This window comes from Crocodylus porosus, unplaced genomic scaffold, assembly GCF_001723895.1.
Source record: "Crocodylus porosus isolate Cpor-Errol unplaced genomic scaffold, CroPor_comp1, whole genome shotgun sequence".
Classification (NCBI taxonomy): domain Eukaryota; kingdom Metazoa; phylum Chordata; order Crocodylia; family Crocodylidae; genus Crocodylus; species Crocodylus porosus.
Genome location: NW_017728928.1, coordinates 13003236 through 13024777, shown reverse-complemented (window position 1 = coordinate 13024777; position 21542 = coordinate 13003236). Strand labels below are relative to the sequence as shown.

At 46.6% G+C, this 21542-nt stretch overlaps 1 protein-coding gene across 4 annotated transcripts in view; it reads left to right on the top strand.

Moving 5' to 3' along the window:
* RNF157 (ring finger protein 157) overlaps positions 1-21507 on the top strand; it is a 77456-nt gene extending 55949 nt beyond the window's left edge. The window contains exons 17-20 of one of the 4 annotated variants that reach the window (XM_019542638.1): positions 467-515; positions 4534-4644; positions 12992-13032; positions 15856-15943. In XM_019542638.1, coding sequence (XP_019398183.1) covers positions 467-515; positions 4534-4644; positions 12992-13032 — 201 coding nt within the window. In that variant the 3' untranslated portion in view covers positions 15856-15943. Of the gene's footprint in view, positions 1-466; positions 516-4533; positions 4645-12991; positions 13033-15855 lie in introns of all 4 variants that reach the window. The other 3 variants (XM_019542637.1, XM_019542640.1, XM_019542639.1) reach the window with 3 other exon arrangements.
* Positions 21508-21542: the final 35 nt, after the last annotated feature.

Genomic DNA, 21542 nt, shown 5'->3' with positions numbered 1-21542 from the left:
CGCTTAATTGTTTTGTGTCAGCAGCCAAATCTTTCTAAACTCAGAGGCTGGCTCCAGTGATTTGTAAAACAAACTGATTCAAATGGGATAGAAAGGGAAAGGTATCAGGTTATCCCTTAAATCCTTGTTTCTCTGAGACCTATGGAAAATCCCCCATTGAGCTCCATGGGAGCAGGATTTGGCCCGAAGACAGATCCTGTCACTAGTATGCCTCAGCCTTAAAACCTTGCTAGGATGCTGCCCTTTTGGCTCTTCAGAGTCTGGTTTAAATTCAGCTCTGAGTTTAAACCCACGGTACATGCCAAGCCCATATTCAGTGGGCAGGTGTCCAGGGGAGATAGGTAAGGGTAGAGGAAAGGATGCTATCATGTCCAGGAGGCTGAACGTGTTTGAAAGGCAAAGGTTCTGCACCTCGGACAGAGAGTCCTTTGCTGTTAGCATTCACAGCCTGTCTTCTGTGTCACAGGGGAATGATGTCATGGAGGAAGAGGATGCATCTCCCACTCAGGAAGACGGTAACAGATATGGGCCATTCCTCCCTTCCCTTCTCATTTTGTCTGTTTCATCAGTAGGGGTCAGACTGTACACCCAGGGCACTGGGCATTATCGGAGAAGGGGAGTTGGCTTTCCCAGGAATGCTGTCTTGCTGGAGCGGGGTGTCTTCTGTTCTATAACAATGGAGAGGGGTGGTGTAGAGCTAGAAGGGAAGTGTGAACATGGGCACTTGGTGGGGAGTCAAAAAGAGATGAATGGCCTTGGCTTTCTGTGATGGATTAGTGGAAGCAAGTCCCTGGGTGTGGAGACGCAGGCTATGGGGTCCATCATGGAGGCACAGGATGAGCTTCCATCTGCAAAATAGACTATGTGGACACAGTAGTCTTCAACACCCTGGGTTTCCCCCTTCTTTCTCCTTACACTCCCCTGATGGTTATTTTGAGCTGGGGTGCAGGTCACCTGGTTCTCAGAAGGCAGCAGAAATTAGAAATGGGTCTGAGACAAAGAACTGAGGGCCAAGAGCATCTTGCAGATGAAGGGTCTCCTGTACTGAGGGTTTGGTTCATGTCCCTCTAGAGCAGAAACTAAAATGTCCCCTTCACCCCACCGCCAACTCTGTATGGCCTGATTACTTTCTCTAGTGGGTGCATGAGACATGGTCATGTTTGGAGTGAGACTGCAGCACAGGAGAAAAAAACACGGCGTGGCGTGGAGTCACAGCAGGTCCAACCTGCTCCTCCCCTGCCTGCTTGCGCCTGCTTACCAGGCAGTGCCAGCTCTAATGGCAAAAGCTGAGGTCAGGCAGAAAGAAGAGAACTAGCAGGTGAGCAGAGGAGTGTCATGAACTCTGGAAAACACAGTGATGTTCACTGTAGGCGGTACACAGTCTGAGGACTGCAGCTTGGTATGCTCAGGCAGCTCTGAAATACTGCTTCCTGGTACCCTGCGCAGGAAGGGAGCTCCTCAGAGTCTTTCTGAATTGAAATCCACTCCCATCCAGAAGACCAGCATGAGACCTAGGTACCAGGCAAGCCCTCAAAAAAAAGGAGCAGGCCTCAATTGACCCTCTGTACTGGGTGAAATTCATCTCCACCCTTCTAGCAAAATAACTGGGCCCAGTGCAGCTTTATATGCTTCAGTGGCATTCAGCACATTTTGGGGTTTCATCCCAACTTCCTTTAGTGGCCACCGCTATAAGGAGCAAGGAGTTGGCTGGAGCATCCAGTGTTCTGGAGGTGTCCTAAGAGACCAGCTATAGCCAGAAAAGACCTGGGCCCTCCTGCCCCAGAAACCATCCTCATGGGTCAGCAGACATCCTCTCTCCCTTTTCCTCCCACTTTCCTCCCTCCTTTACCTCAGGCCATAGCTTTATGCTTTAGCGCTGGCTGCACGGGTAGAGATCCCGTGGGCGTGCATGCTTACCTCATACGCAGCCCTCCGAGCAGCCAAACCAACGTGCCTCCCTTTGTCAAGAGAGGTCCACGTTGGAAATCCCTATGTCGCCATTGGAACTGGGGATTGGACGGTCTCTGAAGAGAGGTTCCTTGACTCGTACTACATCTGCAGTATGTCGGGATTTTACAGTCCTTTTTTTTTAAATCCTTATTTTTATTTAAGGGAGGCATTTTCAAAAACACGACTCTTGAGCCGCTCAGTTCCCAACGAAAATCCCTCTTGTTTGTGGCTTTGAAAATCTTTCCTGTCAATGTGATTGTCTGCATTGGGTCCTTTCTTTCTTTTTTCCTTTAGTCAGGGGACACAAAACTATCCCCTCGATGTGTTTCATTTTCCATAGTGCGCTTTAGTGAGTCAGCAGACTTACGTTTTGGATTTCTCTGCCCTCTGGAAAAAAAAAAGGTGCTGAAAAGGATGACTTAGTCCAATGCCTCAGTCTGTTCCCATTGAACTCAATGGCCAAACTTCCACTGATTTCATTGGGATAGTTAATGAGGCACAGACGAACACCTTTTTTCCTCCCTTTCCATGTTTGCCTGTCTCTGGTTAGCAAAAACCTAACACCCCCTCCAAATGAAGTTGCAAAAATATTTTCCCCCGGTGATGTGATATTACCAAGCGTGAATAATAATGGATCCTGAGCTCCACTGTTTGTTTCTTTGTCATAAAATCATTCTAACTTGCCCTGATGACAAGGAGGCTCGTTATAAGTTGCTGAAATTTGAGGATCAGCAAATAAAGGAACATGGTTATAAAGCCATCAGAGATTTGGCTCCACAAAATGCTTTTGTTCATTCATGCTAATAATTGTAGCTTAGTTGAATGATAATCCGGTCACTTCAGACACCAGTCAATAAGTCGGCTATGAAAATTTTCCACTTCAGGTACAAAAGAGCTGATGTCCTTCTTATTTAGAAAACTGTTGGATGTGTTTACACTGTGCAATTCAGAGTAGAAGCAATATACAGTGTGCCTGTAGTGCTCCCACAGTGCTTCTGAGAGTGTGACTGAGCTCATCCCTCTGCCTACCCGCACCTCCTTTGCATATGCCAGAGCTAGAAGTGAGGCAGGGAAGTCATCCTCAGCGGTGCCCATCATCTCTGCTCTCCATGTCTGCCTCCTGAGTGCCTGAGGTTGGAAGCAGAGGGGAACGCTGTCAGGGTGACTTTACTACCTCACTTCCAGCTTTGGTGTGTGTGGAGTGGGATCTGGGGTGGCTTGGGGCAGGGTCTCTCCTCAGTGTCCTTGGCAGCTCTGTAGAAGCTGGTTAGACCTATCCATAGTCATGTTAGTGCAGAGGTTTGTGCAAGAGCTAGCTGTGGTGTCTCTACACTTCACTATGTTGTGCAGTGTAGACATACCCCAAAAAGTTAATGGAGATGCACCTGCTGGCTTCTCTGCTTTGGATGGGTCTCCAGCATGAGTGTGAATTGGGAACATCTGTTGTAAGTTGACTTGTGTGTGCTTAAGAATATGCCAAAGGGCATTTATAGACATGCTCTGGGAGGTACGGGGGGAGGGGGTTTGGGGGGGCTTTAATTAGAACAGTTCCGAGAGCCACTCTAATTAAAGTACCCAGAGCATCACATGTATCAGCATCGCCACGTTGAAAGATGGCGGTATGGGTGCTTTTGGTCAAAGTGCCCCCCCACCATTTGTCAGCGTGGGGATGCTGATGCCCGTGACTGGCGTCTGCTGGAACGCAGTAATTATTGCGCTCCAGCAGACTCGATTAATCGAGTCTGCTCCGGTGTGTTGTAAGACCAGCACATCCAGGCAGCCTCTCTGCACGTGTATAGGTGCCCAAAGAGACAAGGATCAAATCTAGATTCACTTGGTCATTCTTACCTTGTAAAAGTGAATTTTACTTGCCACTAAAAAAAAAAAATTGAGTAGCATTTGGCAATGCTTGACTGTAGCTTATTGTGTCAGCTTAGTTAGGTTTGCCACTTCTACCCAGCACCGTCTTGGCTATCAGCTCTGTACTGCAAAGCGAGGGGTGGTGGCTGGCACTGTGCCTCCTCCAAAAGGGTGGCAGTTGACTATCTGTTCTTCCGATGAGCAAAGCAAGAATTGGTGGGTTTTGCTATACGCACCGTTGTTTTCCAAAGCCACATGCCCCCGTCATAAATCCCTCGGATACAAACCAGAGGCAACCTGATGCATGGACAAGGGGTAATCCTATTAGCTGCTTTCTTTAGCTTTTCCAGCCTACTCTTTTTCTCTGCCTTTTTTTTTTTTTTACCTGCATATGTATTGCTCTTGTGGGTAATTGTCTGAAGTACCTTCCTGTGTTCCATGGCCCTCCTCACTGACAGAAAAGTCACAGCTCAAGAAAAGAGACAGTTGGAAAAAACAGAGTAGGATGGCATGAAACACACACGCACGCAGCAATGATCTGACTCCTTATTGTCCACTCTTTACCCATTCAGTTACCGTTGTTATTTTTAGATACATAATTTTTCTATATTTTTGTCTCTTCCATGTATAACTTTTATTTTAAAAGGGAAAAAAAAATAAATCAAAGTGGGAACCCTCCCCCAAAACCCAGTCGCCTCTCTAACTGCGTTAACTCCGTTACAGGCCAGAGGACAGGCGCTTACCTAGGTATGGAGTGTGACAATAACAATGACATTGGCATCGCAAGCGTGAAAGCTCTGGACAATAAGCTGTGCTCTGAGGCCTGCTTACCTGGTGAGTGGCAGTCTGCTGAACATGAACTTGGGCTGGGGGTGTGATTTCCACTCTCCCCCACCTCCACCCTCCCTGCTTTTGAACCTCCATCACTTGCCCCACAGCGGCCTGAACGACAGATGCGAGCGTCACTAGGAGCAGAGGGTCACCAGAAAACAGGCAAAAGGTGTTTAGCTCCAGTGTTCAAAGCAGTCCCCCACAGAAGCACCATCTGGCCTCAGGGCTACTAGGACAGAGCAGAGCAGGCGTGCAGGGCTCAGACTCTTGTTATGGAGGGTGGTGACTGGAAATGAATGATATACCTCTTTGAGCCAGTGTGTCCAGTAGACCTTATCCCTTGTTGCTTGCTATGTGAACCCTTCACCAAAATCAAGTGCCGCCTCATGAGCAGAGCAAGCTACAGACCCGTCAGGCCAAGGGACAGAATAGAGAGTTGCGTCTGTAGCCCAGTATGACTTAGTGGGTCAGAGCTGGATGGAGCAGATGATCAGGGGCCTCCATTTCCTCACTGTTTCAAAACTTTCTGTGTTATGTCCGTAGGAAAAAGGGTACAAAAAGCTACTTTGGGATATATTGCAGGATCGAACTCTTTGGAGGCAGAGTGGAAAAAGGGTCTGAGGGAGCTGTTGCTTTTCTTCATGTCTAGTCAGTGTTGGTTGAGCATGAGTGAGGAACAAAGCTCTCATGGTGGGTTGTCCTACAGAGCTTTCCTAGTTTATAAAGGAGAGTTATGGAGATTGTTTTTTGTTATTGGCCAGGATTGTATTCGAGTCCTCTTGCCTACCAAGAGCCAACATTTTGCAACACCCCAGCTTCCAGCACAGTTAGAAAAAAGATCTGAGCTTATATCAGGGCAGGAATCAGCTATTTCCACATTTCTGAACCATGCTACAGTCCTGCAAGTTGGAACGTGGTTCAAACATGATGCAGTCTTGTATGCACTCTGATATAAACCATGTTCCAACTCATAGTGGTCTGCTGTGGTGTTCCTAGTTCTCCTGTCAACACAGTGGCTTTGGGTAGTCTAGAGAGCCCTTGAGCTGAAGCAGTAGGTCTGCAGGTGTACGTTAGAACGTACGCTTCGTTTAGGCAGGCTTGGAAATGCAGGACAGGGTGTTCTGCTGACGTAACTCTGCATAACTCTCTCAACTCCGGCAGAGGTAGACACTGAATCTCATCAGCAAAGCATTTGGCTTGCACAGTTTGCCACAACCAGTAGCCTTCAGACTTTGCCAAGGAAGAGAGAATGAAATTATAGTAGGCCTTCTCCCACTTAAAGAAAAACAGTAGCCACTTGGCAACTTCGTGGTACAACCAGGAGCCTGGTTGTACCATGAAGTTGCCTAAGTGTCTCCATTTTTTTGATGTAAGCATCAGTGTTTCATAAAGCACCAACTACAAGACAGCTGTTAGTGGTGGGATAGTCTAGTCATTGCTGCTTTTAATACTCCAGCCAGCCACCCTAATGACCCACCCCTCTTTCCTATTCTTTCTTTCTTTATCCATTTCTTCTCTCCACATTTCTGTTAACCAACTATCGGTCTCTTTCTCTCTCTGTCTTTCTTTCCTCTGTTGAGTTTGTTTTCACTGGACACCATCTGCGTGAAAGTTCATGTTCACTCTGTGCCAACACAGTTTTCTTAACCCATGCTTGTGTCCTCTCCATGCCCCGGGTTGCTGAATGGTCACAAATGGATCAATGAGCCGTTTGTGCATCAGGCTGGGAGCGGACTTGAGGACTGAAGGATCAGGACTGCCGCATGCTCTTTCCTGTTTGGGGGAATGGCTTCCTTAGGTCAAGCTGAGGGCCAGGCAGAATTCTCAGTTTGGCAAGGGTGCAAAGAGTAAGAGGGTTTGATCCCTGCAGAGGCTCAAATCGAACACTTGATGCCAGTGGGCTGATTCTGGCGCAATATCAGTACATTTGTGGCCATGCTTAAAGCAACCCCTGCACCCCACTGCTACCTGTTCCCCTTCTGCAGAATCAGTGGCAAACTCCAGATCTGTAGACCCAGCAGCTCCTTGAGGGCTCTAGGCCTGAGCTATTTGAAAACCCTCCCTGTTGTCTTCCAGGGGCTCTGGTTTTCATAATGGTTTTGGGGGCTAGGGGGAATCCTTTCTTATCCCTCCACTCCCAAAATGATGTTAATGCTTCTTCCACTGCCTCCTCTCCTTTCACAGCCGTCCTGTTTTGGTATAATTTATTCCACTTGGGGAAATTTATGAAGAGGCTGGGATGATACTGGCTCTTGCTATGGAAGTGCAGCCATGGGAATTCCCCTTTCCACCTTTTTCTTGGGGCAGCATACTCAAGGTTTCAGCCATGCAGGCTGTGCGTCTACTTATCCACAACTATATAAAAACCCAGAGCCACAGGCCTCCAAGCTCCATGACTTTTTAATCATAGCAGTGGGTCCATTTCAATGTTCAATGATCAGGTTGTTTTAAACCTCCCCGCAGTGGTTATACCTTTCCTTAATCAGAATCTTTATTAATAAGTCAGCCCCATTGTGGCAGATAAGGAAGGTGCAAAGGGCCATGTTCTGCCCAGTTCTAGATGTAGAGCTACTGCTTTCAGTGGTAACACGCATGTGCATGTGAGGCGATGCCCCTGAGTTCATAGCTCTTGGTCAGCATAACGGTGCAAACAAAGGGAACATCTCAGGAGCCCATGTGGAATAAAACAAATGTTTAATGGGTCTGGTGTGTTTCCAGCCTCTGGCCAGCAGTCTGTCTGGTATCTTTGCTGCTTCTGAGCTCATAAAATAAAGCTGTCTTCAACCTTGTGCATGATGCATAGTGTGGCATGGGTCTCCTAGCCATGCTGTGGGCTTGCGGTGTCTGAGCTCAGTCCCATTTTGTGCTTTAGAGTAGGATATGCTTTATTTACCTTGGTTTGCGGAAACAGGGAAGCACCTACACAAAGCAAAATGGAGCACAGCACCTCCAGGCTGCCTATCCATGGACACGCCGAGTCCCCGCTGCTTCCCACAGGCCGTACACTGTCTATGGAACCCGTAGTGGCAGCAGCTCTCTGCATGACCCGATCTTCTTTTCAGTGTCTGTATGCAGCCCGCGCCCCACTTCTTCCTCCGCTCAGGTGAATCCATTCCTGCTCTGTAAGGGTCTTTATGGAAGCCAGCTAGTTTACTGTGGGATAGGTGGTGGTTTATATTCCACAGTCAGTCATTTATTCCCTCCTCTCCTTCCTTATTTATGTGTTGCTTTGTGGACTTCCTCTCAAAAGCACTCCCAGAGTGAATAGTCAGCTCAGAAAATCGAGTCTGAGGATTGGTGCAGTGAATGGGAACCCAGATAACTAGAGACGAGTAAAGAATATTGGAATGAAAGTTGGGTCAGGCCAGGGAAAGGAAATTACATGACAGATCATGAAGTACGTGATACACATTGAAGTAGCTGGAGGACAAGTCATGGTTAGACCTAGAGTCTCACTCAGTCCCCGCTGCAGCAACGAGAAGACTCCGATTGATGGCTGTGACTGTTCAGTCAAGCTCTTATTGAAAAAAGGTTGGGATATCATCCAAGAAGGGGAGGAAACATGCAGTAGAGTGAAGAGGCTGGATCCTCAGCTGTTGATGATCTACTTACTTCCACTGGCATCAGTGTGTCCCGAGCTGAGAATCTGGCCCATATGTGTTCGTGTCTAGCCTGATGCACCAGAAGAAAGGTGGAGACAATGAGAGGAACGTCTTGTTTCTTTATCGCTTGCAGTATGTATTCCTTGTAATGCCCCTCCTGTTGTGAGACGTCATTGCCATACCTCAAGCTGCTTCTTCTGTGGGTATGTCTGCACTACAGTCTCTGCTACTACAGCAATGCCACCCTAGCTATGGGCATGGACAAACATTCATTTGAACTGCTCCAGATGCCCGAACATTACAAATTTGGCATGCTTCAGTGCTGTGCAGATGTATCTTCCCTGCCCCTCCCTGAAAGTACTTCAAAAAGGGACACAGAGGCAGGAGAGCAGTAATTGGCTGTCTGGTGTCTGCCCCACTATTCCCCTGAGGAGGGGAATGGAGCATTGTGGGATGCTGGAGGGTGTAAATGTTTTGGGAAGTGGTTCAGAGATGTTTGTAGGGGTATTTTTAAAGCCCTGCAGCTATTTTTGAAGCACCTTTTCAGGCATGAATTTTGGCCATTTGGAGCACTTCAAACAGCATGCATGTCTATGGCCTATGTAAGTCAAAGCATTATTCTGCCAGTGTCACTGGGACCAAACCCAGAGGTTTGCTGACCTAGCTTCATCAGCATAGGGGTATGATCTTTGCCAGACATAATTAAGTTGGCAAAGTTTTGTAGTGTGGACCTGGCTTCTCTAGCTCATGCCACTGCAGCAGAAGCATAGCTGTACAGTTAATCTTGCTGTGTCAGCTGTATCAAGTTCACTTGCTTTGCAACAAACCAGATCTGAAAGACAGTTCAGTCAACAAATGCTCCATGTTTTTCTTTTTTTCTTTTTTAAATGGGTTTACATCTTGCAAAGTTTGAATGCCACATGCACAGATAAAGATCTAGAGATCCTGGGTAGATATCTACAGCAAATTTGTGCGTATGGCAGGACAGCCTGCCTGTTCAAAAGGTGAGCAAATCTGCACACTTCCCCTGCCCACCTGAAGCTCCCACACACCACCTAATGTGCAAGAGAATAAAGTGATTTCAGGAAAATTGCGTGGGCCACTCTGATAGCATCAAACTAACATAGCGGACTGAAAGTGGTGACTACATTGCTTTTGAGCTGCCTGAGGCTCTGTTTGTGACCATTGTAGGCTTTGTGATTTAAAAAAAAGTGTGGGGTTTTCACAAGAAATCAAGAGCTTTCCACTCCAGGCATCGCGTGCTTGCATAAGTTCCTCTCAGTTCTTACAAATTTAAACCTTTACCCAAGCAGAGCTACAGAGCGTGCAAGACTGACCTGTCTTTTTTTAAATAGCATCAAATATATATATATATTTTTTTTTAAAAGGGGTGGACCCAGTAATTTGTTTTCTGCTGAATTTTTGCTGAATCTTTGGCCAGATGTGTCACAATAAACCACAACGTTTTCTATGACAAGTGACTCCCCTTGTGAATGAGATCTCAAAGCACAGTCACCCCTTTCATTTCCACGATGATGTCTCTTTAGTTTTGAATCAAGTAAGAGCATCCTTGGAAAAGGCAGAAGGCAGAGAAGGTAGATGCAGTGGAATATAGTGTATATTTCTTTTTTAAACTTGTAGATTTAAACAAACACGATGAGATTATTCTGAGCATGTAGATGATCCATAGTCGGGCAAGAGTCTTGGTTGTTTTAGTGATGTGAACTGCAGGATTCTGAGCCTATTTCAAATGGTTACATCTTATTGTGGCCTCTCTTTGAAGAACTAGTTAATCCAAAGCCTTTTGAAGTTAGTAGGATGATTCCTACTGGCTTCATTGTGTTTTGAATCAGGCCCTAAATATTTTATTACATGTTGGGGGGAGAAATGTATGGACAGCTCTCCCGGGGACAACCTGTATGAAGCCTCCCTGTGGGATCGCCTTCTGTTCTTTCCAAGGGCCCTTCTAAATAATCCAGGTCTCTGCATACAGGCACCTTAGCAATAACACGAGTTATGCTTTTAGTAAGTTGTCTAGTCTTGTTAATTGTCCATCACCACTGGGATCATTTGCCAACTCTTCAGCTGATGAAAAACCTATTGAAATGAAAGAATCTGTTTCTGCCTGATGAAATCATATTTTGTATAAAAGCTGGTTCTAGCTGTGTGCCATAGCAAGATATTTAGGGTAGGTCTTCACTGCAGAATTAACTCAGATGATAAGCACCTCTGGTTGAGCACCAGAGTTAGCTGAGCCCGGATGAAAGCTATGTCCCAATGGGAATTTACCTGTGTGTTGCATTTCCCATAATCCTTTGGGCTACAGTAAACCGAGTCACTATAGAACCCTTTTTCTGTCGATTACAGGAGAGCTTGCCTGTCCTTCAGGCCTTGCAGGGAGGGGAATTGTGGGAAGGCATTGGAGGGCTATTAGCAAATAAAGTGGCAGATTAACAGCCTGAAGGAAAGCAGAACCTGAGCTCAGTTACTATAATACGTCGTACAAACAATCCAGTCTAGGAGCACTTGACTGCTTAGCCTTTATTAAGGTCTGGAAGAAATACCGTATATTCTTGCATATGACATGCCCCCCAGTGAGAGACGTGGCTTGTTTTTGAAAGGCAGAATGAAGAAAAAAAGATCTTGCTTTGAAAATGCCGGTAAGTAGCAGTAAGTAACTGTGTAGCAGCTTCTGCAGCATGAGCCTCTGCTGGGAAGAGGGGAAAAGAGAAAGGGTCCACAGTCAGCAGCTGGGGAGTCCCAGGTGCTCCTGGTTTTTCGCCCTGGCCATATGTCCAACTTTACTTTTGCTTTCTCCTGGGCAAAGGCTGGAACTCCTATTATCATATTTCCTTCGTTATATTGCACACCCCAATTTCCAGCAGCTGAATGCGGGAGAGGTCCATTTTGTATGCAGGAAGATATGGTAGGCTGCCACAAACTGGTTAACTTCAGCCTGCTGTTCCCATGCTCTTCACGTAGCTTTTGTTGGATGACTTTTGCTTGTAAAATAACTAGTGATCCTCCTCTTCTCTGCTGTGGTCTGGCTGGGTGTGCTATGGTAGGCTGAAACCGTGCACTTGCTTCCTGGGTTCTAAAGTGCCAACCCAACAAAGCCCTAAAATACCAGCTAAATCCCATTGTAGTCACTGGGGACTTAAGCACATGCTGTTTAAGCATGTGCTGAAATGCTTTGCTGAATCGTGGCCCCAAACCCCAGTGCTGCTTCTTAAGTAGCTGCTCTTCACAGCATTCTCCATGTGCAGTCCTTAGATGCTGTAAAAGCAAGGTAGAAGCCTATGTGAAGCACCATGATAAATGGGGCAGGTGATAAGCATGCAGCTACAGGATTATCTAGCTCCGCTTTTCAGCTTTAGATCCACTGTGGATCCATATTTTATCCTGGAGACACAAACCCTGAAAAATAGAGACCTCTTTCATGGAAAACCCAAAGCCCCTTTAACTGAGTCATGTTTGATCTTTGCTGTCGTTAAGGGTCATAATGAAACCAGCCCAAATTAGCACCATGAAAGTATTGTTATACTGTGTCCTGTTCTGACTGGCCATGTATTGTCTCACACATCCAGGTGACAAATATAGATACTTGGGGCTGGGGTCATGTGCTATGAGGACAATAAAACCCTCAGGGCAATCCAGATTGGGTATCTTCCCAGGGCAATGCAATGAAAGAATGTAAATACAGGCTCACAGGTGCTTTGAGGGCTTGTGTCTCCAGAGAGGGCTATGGGTATTAGGTGCTGAACTCCCACTAAAAGTCAGTGGAATTTGTGCTTCCCTGTTTGGCTTCTTTCAAAATCCTTGGCCCTCTTGATCTCCACACCTCAGCCCAGAAGGCCCCCAACAGAGAGACTGGTGTGTGAACTCCTTCTGTTCCTGCTTACACTTTATTAAATTGAGAAGAACCCCCATTGAAATCAATGTGGTGAAAAACCAGGGCCTGTGGGTTCTGCAGAAGGTGGGTTCATAGAGCAGCCACATCTATGCAGCTCCAAGCCAGGGGTGGGTCAAGCTGGGTAAACTTTTGTTGATCTGTCTCCTCTTTGGCAGCCGGGGTGACTGGTGTGAGGTTCATAAGAGAGCAGTGCTGAACTAATGGGTTAAAAGGGAGTTTGCGGGGGAAGAGAAGGAATCTGGGCAACCCTTTATAAAAGCCTGCCTCTTAGAAGAGAGCTCTTCAGTCCCATTCCTCAAGTCTTGTATCTTCAGGTGCTCTTGAGGGGTTTGAAATGTACCATTCAGCTTCTGGTGACTCAAATACGACTGCTGAGCCAGAATGTATGAGTTTTTAGAGCTGTGTTTTCCAAGCTTGTTGCATTAATGGCAGGGTGTGAAGTACAGAACTCTGTATAAACCCTTCTGCCCAGTTAGGTAGCCAAGTTGGGTAACATTCATTCCCTTGACCAAAGGCAGCTTGGATGGTCTCTAGAGAACATCACCAGAGTTGTGTTTAATCAAGCCTCCATCCCTTCTACCCAGATATTTTGGGTAGCCAACTTGGGTTTCATTTATTTCCTTCACCAACCTCTCTGAGGGTCCCATCAGAGCTGGAGCAGCATGGCCTTGAGTTAATATAGTCAGGGCACATTGGCCTTAGTACTAAGAGGCTTCTACAGTAGCAAAACAGGTCTCAGCCTAGCAAACCTCTTGTCTTGCTGTTTTTCTTTTGTGTGCGTGTGGTGTCTTCTCTCTTGTTCACCATTTGCTTTTGGTTTTTTTCTGCTGAACAGCTGTTGTTCCGGAGTCCTGCCCTATTAACATTGACGAATAGGTATGACATCCGCAAAGTCTGAATGAATCTCACTCTGGTTCTACTGTTTATGTTTTTACATTTTTTTAAAGATGTCTTTGGATGAGTTGAATCACCCCATTTCATAACTAAAGTGAGGGGGAGGGGGAAGGGGAAAACCTTGTCCCATGTCAAGAGCACCCCCTCAGTAACGGCAAAGAGGAATTCAAAACTCAGCCTCCCTGACTCTTCATTGTTCTGCACTGCATGCCATGCTTTACCCCAATGTATATGGGTGTTGAACATCACAGGACCAGAGTAGTAGCTGATTACACCCACTTGAAACTGGTGTAAGTTATAACAAGCAGTGAAGAATCTGTTGGATCTTTCCTAAAAGACATAGATTGTATTATGTTTAGACTTGCTTTCAAACTGGACCTCCCACCTGCATCTGCCACTTGTTGTATAAAGACAAACTCTACATGCTGAAATGAGTTGTGCCCATATCTGCTTGGCGTCCAGTAGCAAAGGATTTAGTGTCTTGCTATAGTTCTGGAGGGCCAGTGTCAAGGTCCTGCCCAGGGATCATGCCAAAGGCTGCTCTCAATCTGCCCAGCCATAAATGGACACTTGGTCACTCAGGTTGAAGTGTCAGGGGTGGCTGGGTATGATCTGGCCATCTTATTCCATGGTGGGCTGATGGCTTAAATTAGTGTGCTTTAATCACACCAGTCCAGTGGGCTGTTATGTTCGGGTGGACTAACAATCCACATCTGCTAACACTCCACACGCCAAGGAAAAAGCAGCACCAGTCCTAGTACAGTTCTTGCCCCTCTCCTTTGCTAAAAAAATCTCAAGAGAATAAAGAAAATAAATTACCCCTAAACTCCCAGAAAGGAGATTCTGGGACTCATATTGGAGTGCTTCAAGAAAATAGTTCCTATCTAGAGATATCTTGTTCAGGCTTGGTTTGGCCGCTTTGGGCCTAGCCAGTCCAAAAGAGGACGTTTCCATGTTGATGTTAACCCTTTCTATTTTATTATTTGTATTGCAGCAGTGATCAGATACCCCAACCAAATTCCAGGCTGTTTCATGCTAGACCCTGTGTAAGCAGAGAGGCATGATACCTGGACAAAGATCTTATGATCCAAGTAGACCAAAGAAACATAGTTATCACCAAACACAGACAAGTTGCAGGGCCCAATCAGGTGCTGCAGAAGTCTCGCTATAGGTCTTGTTGCAAGCAGGATCAAGCTGACAGAGACTTAGTCATATAGTAGGAAGAAATTTTAATCCAGGCCCCCTGGGGCTCAGTCTAGACCCCATTTCTGAGTAGTTCATGTGAGTTTGTAAGCCATTCCTCTCCTGTAGCTGTTTGCAGTGCTTTGGAAATGTGGCACTCATGCTAGTGTAGATTTGCTGCTAGAAGTACCCGTCATTCTATACTGACTTCTCATAAGCTATGTTGGTATAGGGGTTTATGTAGTGTGTCCATTCCTTTTTTTAATATGGAGTAAATGTGCTGTGTCTAGGCCTTTAGTTCTTTGTGTTATACCACGTCCTGGGCAGAATGAAGCTCAACTTGAGTCCTCCCTATGGCGTGTGCATAGTGATGGGGGAAATGCTGGGCCCTGGTTCCTTCTTAAGTTTCCCAGCAGCAAGCGAAGGATAAAGCAGTTGGCAGGCTAGAGTCATCCCCAATATAATTTCTTGGCTGTCAGCGGGGTTAGACCAAGGATTAATTTGGCCGAGCACTTGCAGTGGCCTTGCAAAGAGCCAGAAAATAATCTCACTTGACATCCTGACAGTGCTTTTCCTTGGTTGCCTTTGGGAGTGCTGTCAACATGGGATGCCAGTAGCACAGCCATGTGCCAGAAACATTGTTGTTTCAGTGCATCCCCCCCAATTATTTGTTACATGTCAGCAACATCTGCAGCTGCCAAACAAAACTCCAGGTCTTATAGGGTAAGAAAAAGGAGATTCCCCCTTGTTGGAAGTTTCTTTCTTCTTTCATACTGTGGGGGCTAGAGGTAGGGGTAGCATCACTGTGGTTCTGGAACAGACTCCTGCAGGGATTCTGAATCCCAATGCAAGCTCACTGGAGTTAAGCATCTCATTTAGCACTGTGCTGCAGGCAAGAAAAGCTTTGTACATTTCCTGGGCAAAAGTGTAACACCTCGGGCCCAAATTAACACACCCACTTCCTGTGCTAAGTGAAAATCCCTGCTCATCTCTAGGGGATCGTTTGGATTTTTTTTTTTTAAATTTGCGTACAGCTGCAGGCTCCATTTGGAAGCCAAGTCATTAAGAGACAGAAGGGATCTTTCCTGCCGCTGTCACATTTCAGCTGGATAGAGCACTAGTGACTCCCTGTCACTTCAGTGTCAAGCAGCCCTGGAGCTGTTGCTGTGCAGGACCTGTCCTATTGAAACTAGCCGTGCTTTTGCTGGGGTCATTTCTTTTTTGTACAGTGGAAGCCAATTAGAAGGAAGTCGGTTTGGTTTGCCCCATGGAGCTTGGAATTGACTCTGGGACATATAAGATTGTAAGCTCATGCTGTTTCAGTTGAAGTTGGGTTGCCCTGTCTGTGAGCTCACATGAAGCCCCGTCTCTTGCCTGTTGACATTTAGGGGTCTGGATAAAATAGAACCCAGAAAGGAGACTGGTCCCAGTGTGGTTTAATAAAAGACTCCAAACACCAGCTGCTTGCAACTGGGCAGAACTAACTGTGCATCTCTCTGCTGCTGCCCCATGCATTTCAATCTACATGGGCACCTGTGCTCAGATTTAATATACCAAGAGGTAGCTCTAAAACACCGTGCTCTCTGTTGACAGTGGCTATCCTCATATGTCTTGTAACCACAGGTGTTGAGGCGTCCGATGACAACGCCCTGACCTGCCGGCGAGTCCCAAGACACCATCTGTCCACCAGCAGCATCAACCAGGAAGATGATGAGGATATGCAATGCATGATGGGACCTCTGGCAGTCTGACGAGACTCTGCCCTCTCTGGGACTGCATGCTGGATGGAGGGCAAAGCCAGCTACCCAACACATTTCCCCAACACTAAAGAAATCTGGAGCAGCCAATCTGTGGGCATTAACACCTCAAATATGGCAGATGTAGCGATACTGTTATATATATATAAAAATATATATATATTATTTTTAAATTTAAGCTGCAATTCTCACCCCTCCTCCCTTTGAACTGTTTCCCTATATTTATGCTAGGACTAACTGTTGATGTTCACCTTGATAACAGCAGAAAGGAGGCTGGTTATGTTCATGAACTGTAACTGTAATTCAGAGGCCTCTGTCCATGTGTTGTAGCCAAGAACAGTTGGGGTGTTTCCCTTCCCACTCTTCTCCCTGTTCCCTGCTGTGAACTGGTTGTAAGGTAGGAGGGAACTGATGTCAGCACATGTCCTCCACTGTCTCCTCTTCCCTTCAGCCCTCCTTGGCAGTTGGAGACTCCAACTTCTTGGCTGGGCTGCCATGTGGCATTGAATGGGTACGTGGAGGAGACTTCTCTTCAGTGAGATGACTTTGTGGCCTGGAAGATCACCCAACAAGGAAAGAGGCTGAGAGGAATGGATTGGGAGAAGAGGGTGCCAACAGGAACAAGTGGTGGTTAAGGAAAGAACATTGTCGCATGCCTATCGTAGGGGCATGGCAGTGTGGCTGCTTTCTGGGCAGGCTCTCCTGTCTCCATCCATCACATGCCCTAAGGCACCTTCCATTAGCATGTGCACCCCTGTGTAGACTGGTTGGTGTGCTCACCCATCTCCATATCACCCAGCGTAGAGTAACCATCTCGCTGGCTCATCTGAGTGCAGACATGCTGCAAGGGTAAGTTCTGCTTGTTACGACTATCTAGAGCTACGCCCCAGGTCCTTTGGGGTCACAGGAAATTTAGCTGTTGACTTCAGAAGGCCAGAATGTGGTGTTTGTGATGAACCATCAATGGGCAAGCTTGGGCACATGGGCCAGAACCCTGTGCTAATGCACATTGACTGGTGCACTTCCAGGGAAGGCTGGTACACCTGTAGGTTTGCTGAAGTGTGCTGTGACAGTCCATAAGAGTCCACTCACCTGGTTGCATGTGCACATTCATAATGGCTCATTCCTCTCTCTCGCCTTGCAAGAGGTTCTTGTCCTAACTAGGACCAACTCACAAGATATAAGCTTGAAAACAAGTGCTTTAAACATGGCTGCTGCCGCTTTGGCAGGTTCCAAATGTCTCTTCCACTCCCTGTGCCCTCCTCCCATTGCTGCAGGGCAGCTGCCAACTTTTTCTTCCTCTTGCAAAACAAAAACAAGCAATAACCTAGCTCCACAGCCTCAGCAAGAGATTAGATGAAGGGCAGTTATGGGCTGAGGGGGCTTCCTTCATGATGGTTAGCCTTTGCATCTGTCTGTTATGTGACGCATTGATTTGGGGAAGGTAAATGGTAGCCTACAATGAAAGCCACAGCAGGGACAAATAGCCAGCCCCTTGGAGATACATAGTTATGGGATTTTTCCATCTTGTCTTCCAATCTGCTGCCATGCTGGCTCCATTTGTTTCAGCTGGACAGGCTTCAGATTCTCCAGATGCCCCTTTCTCTGGAGCAGTTTCAGTGACAAAGGCTCGGTCCCTCCTTTTGTTTCTTGTTTCTAAGGCATTTTTACCAAGTGGGGGCAAACCAGGAGCTATATACAATGCCACCCCTTCTGCTCTCCCTATCCCACATTGATCAGTCTGCCCTGTGTTTCCAGCCAGATTTTTCAGGGGAAGGTATGGGTACTGGGTCAACAATGGAACTGAGACTCCAATCCACAGGGCAAAAGTCAAAGGTCCTGGGGAGGCAGGTCATGACTAGGGACCTACCAAAGACCAGAAAGGCCCATGGGAAATGCAGGCCAAGGCAGAGGGAAGGACAGTCCTGATTGGTGGTGAAGTGATTGAGGAGAGTCAGCAGCTAGAAGAAGTGTTCAGCTTGCCTTGGAGGGTGGGGGGGGGGAGAATTCAGTCTCATGCTGTATTCAAGGGGCTCATGGAAAAGCTTCAGAGTGGGTGCAATAGGGGATGTTGAGAGTAATGCATGTGAGTTGGGTATTGTCAGAACTGTTGCTTTATTCATGACCTGAGATCCCCTTCTGCAGAGGACACATCAGTAATAGCCCCCGCTCACTGGGGGTTGGTGGCTTTTTGGACCAGAGCAGCAGAACACAATGGCTGTTTGAATGAAGAACAGATAGACCCCTATCCCATTCTCTTGACTCCTGCCCTTGGCTCTCTCTGCTCCCTGCTCCTGCTATGTGTTGGGTGTTGAGGGTGATGGAACTGCTCTTTCTATTAGAACAGGAGAGGTTGGTTGGAGTGGTGCATATCTGTTATTCTCACAATGCAGAGAACAACCCAGGGCTACAGAAGGACTCAGTGCCCATAGGTGTGTGTGCAGGGGTGGGTAGGTAGGCCCCTCCTAGCCCTAGGCATGTCATAGTGATACCAATGCAAGATGTGTTTGTTGCTGCATAATTCTGAGAATATGTGGGTTAGGTTATAAGGGAAGGGCAGCTGGGACTAGGAGGTGTGTTTGGGCATGGGAGAAGGTCCATTTCCTTAGGATCCTTTTTTGAGGCACCAGTCAAAGGGCTGCACTAGCTTGTGATTGATGTTTGCTCTCTGCAAGCATTGTTCCATTAGGATCTCAAAACGGTACTGCATCCTCCCCCCTTTCCTTGGTGGACACTGTTGGAGCTGATATCTTATTCCCCATTCCCACTTGTACGAGTGGGCTGCAGTGTAAATCAGGAGGAGTTCCATTTAAAGCAATGGCAGCAGTCTAGTTTTGCAGTGACGTAACAAAGTAGCTTATGACCCATTCAGCAATCATGTTCTGTTTCCCTGGGAGGAAAGGCCAAGCCGTTTTCAGGGGTTCCTGAGGAGTTCTGCTCCCCTGTATTTCATGTCAGTGTGCAGGCAAGTAGAACAGCAACGGTGGAAGGTAAGTGCCAACCCAGATTGGTGGCATCACACACTTACCACATGATTATTCTGGTGTAAATGGGGGTCATGGAAACCTTATACCAGGGTTATGGAAACTGGGAGTCCAGGAGCATTGTAAGTGTAGTCTTTCTGACTTCTGGACTGGGGAAGGAAAGTAGGTGCAAAGTATCCTTGCTCATTGCCTCTTCTAATTGAAAGGGAGCATCCATCCAGTTTAACAGAGAAGTTTTAGTTTCTGCTTTGGCATTTCTGAGCCTGCATTGCTAAAGGACCAGGAGATGCATAACAGACAGAACAGCAGCAAGGGAACAGGTGAAGATGGAAGCCCCTCCTATGATGTTTGCATGAAGTCTCTGCTGAAGCAGGCAGTAGGAGGGGATGGCTGAATTCATCTTTAGCTTAACGCAATAAACTAACTGCATCAAGTAAGCCAGGTGTCAAAATGAACCAACGTACAGTAGCAAGCTTCCACCCTTAGCAACTTGACTTCCAGTTCAGTTTTGTAGCTTTGTAGTCATTCCTACTGGCCATCTGCCCACAAGATGGGCACTCAGCGCACAGGAAAGCCATGCTGAGGATGAGGATACTTTGGAAGAACTATATGGGAGAGCAGAACTGGGCTAGCAGGCAGGTTTGTGAAGAACTGGGAAAGGACATTGGGAGAACTTTGTGTGAGAGACTTGTACGATTTCATCCCGCCAATGGAGAAGCAAACATCCTTGCCATTGTGTGGAAGACACAGTAGCAGAGGGTTTATCCCACACTAGCAACCATAATATGTACCCATACATAGGCTCTGCAGAGTTTGTATTCAAGTGCTCATTCTTGCTCAACCCCATGCTGTGACATCTTCACTGTTAGTTACTCATGCTAGCTAGATAATGCTAGCATGGGTATGCTAGTGAGTGCTGTAATCACACCTTCCCTGAGTACTCTGACCCAACAGAGGCCTACTATTCCGCAGATGGAAAATGTTGTGAAAAATCTGCTCTAGCCTTAGTTCATCTCACTGGGGCAATAGGCCTGTCTTGGTCACAAGTTTGCTGCTTCTTGCCCAGGGCCTTAGCAGTGTCAGCTTTTCAGTCACAAAATTGCCACGAAACTAAATCCTCAAGTTTAATGGTCTCTGCTCTCACTGATTAATCTAATGCTCCCAGAGATGAAACGGTCATGAACATAAAAAGAAGCAAACCCCAGTTTGATGCTTATGACTTGCTTTAAAACCTGTTCTTAGTTTCTGAAATGGTATCATTAGGCATGAGGCTCTTTTCTCCATTACACCGAGTTTAATTCAAAAAAAGCTACCCCACATTTATACAATGAAAAGTTGAGTGTCCCACGGAGTATTGTAGGCAAACGAGAAATAGGAGTCCACACCCGTAAAATGTTGGGATAGTTGCCAAGATGATGCTTAGAGTTATGATGACATAAACAGCAGGAGGGGGTATGAACTTGTGGATTTTGCAGGCCCTTTATTCTTCAGCCATGATGCTAAAGGAGTTCAAAGAGAGAAGAATTTCCTCCTTCTCTAAGGTCCCCAGGGGTTCTCTCCTGGTGATGAAATGGACCTAAAGGTTTTGGCTGGAGCTTCTAGTAAAATGCCACCCAGAAGGGCAGGATACACCTGACCCAGGATGACTCAGCTGCTGGGCCTACCTTCCTAGTGAGTCTTTGGAAGGGTGCAGTGATCAACGACAAGCACCAGGTGGCATCCCACAATCAAAACGTCACTGCTCCACAGATAACGAATCAAACCTGCACAAAAGGTGGATGTTTTTCTACGCTGGGTCTTCCCAACAGCATGGGAACAGGGCACATGAAAGGGAAACTTTATAAGGGCAAGGGAGACTGAAGGGAGATAGGAGAGAGGTCACAGGGAAGGCTGCGTTCATCTCTAAGAAAAGTGGAAGCGGTGAAAGAAAACGAATGTGGTGGCACTGGGCATGGAGGGAGAAGTGAGTGAGCTTCATACTTATAGCGATTAATAATTAGTCTGATGATGATGATTAATATTGAATTATAGTTTGCATGTCTGTTGCACCTTCCTTCCATGGTTTTCAAAGCACTTTACAGGCACTGATGGATATTATTTAGATTGTAAGCTCTTTGGGGGCAAAGACTGCTCTTATTCTGTATGTGTCCAATGACTTAGCACAGCGGTGCCCTAGCTCAGGCCAAGGGCTCTGAGGTGCTACCGTGATAGAAATAGTAAATAATCATGTTAATGAATAATTGCCCTGATAACCCTGTGAAGTAGGTCGGTACTATTGTCCCCCCAGCTGGGAAGACTGAGGCACAAAGAGATTAAGTGACTTGTTCAAGGCTTGTGCCAGGAAACCTCTGGCGGGTCAGAGTCCAGAGCTCGTGATTCCCAACCTGGTGCCTTCATCTATTGCTTTGATGCAGTAACTCTGGAGAAGGAGGGAGCTATTTAGAGTGGCATAAAGTTGTATGTGTTTCTCTTTAAAGCTGGGTATTTTATGTTCAAAAGTAGTTATTAAATACGGAAAGCACTGATTTACCTGATCTGCCATCATCGACTCTTTCTTTGTATGACTGGC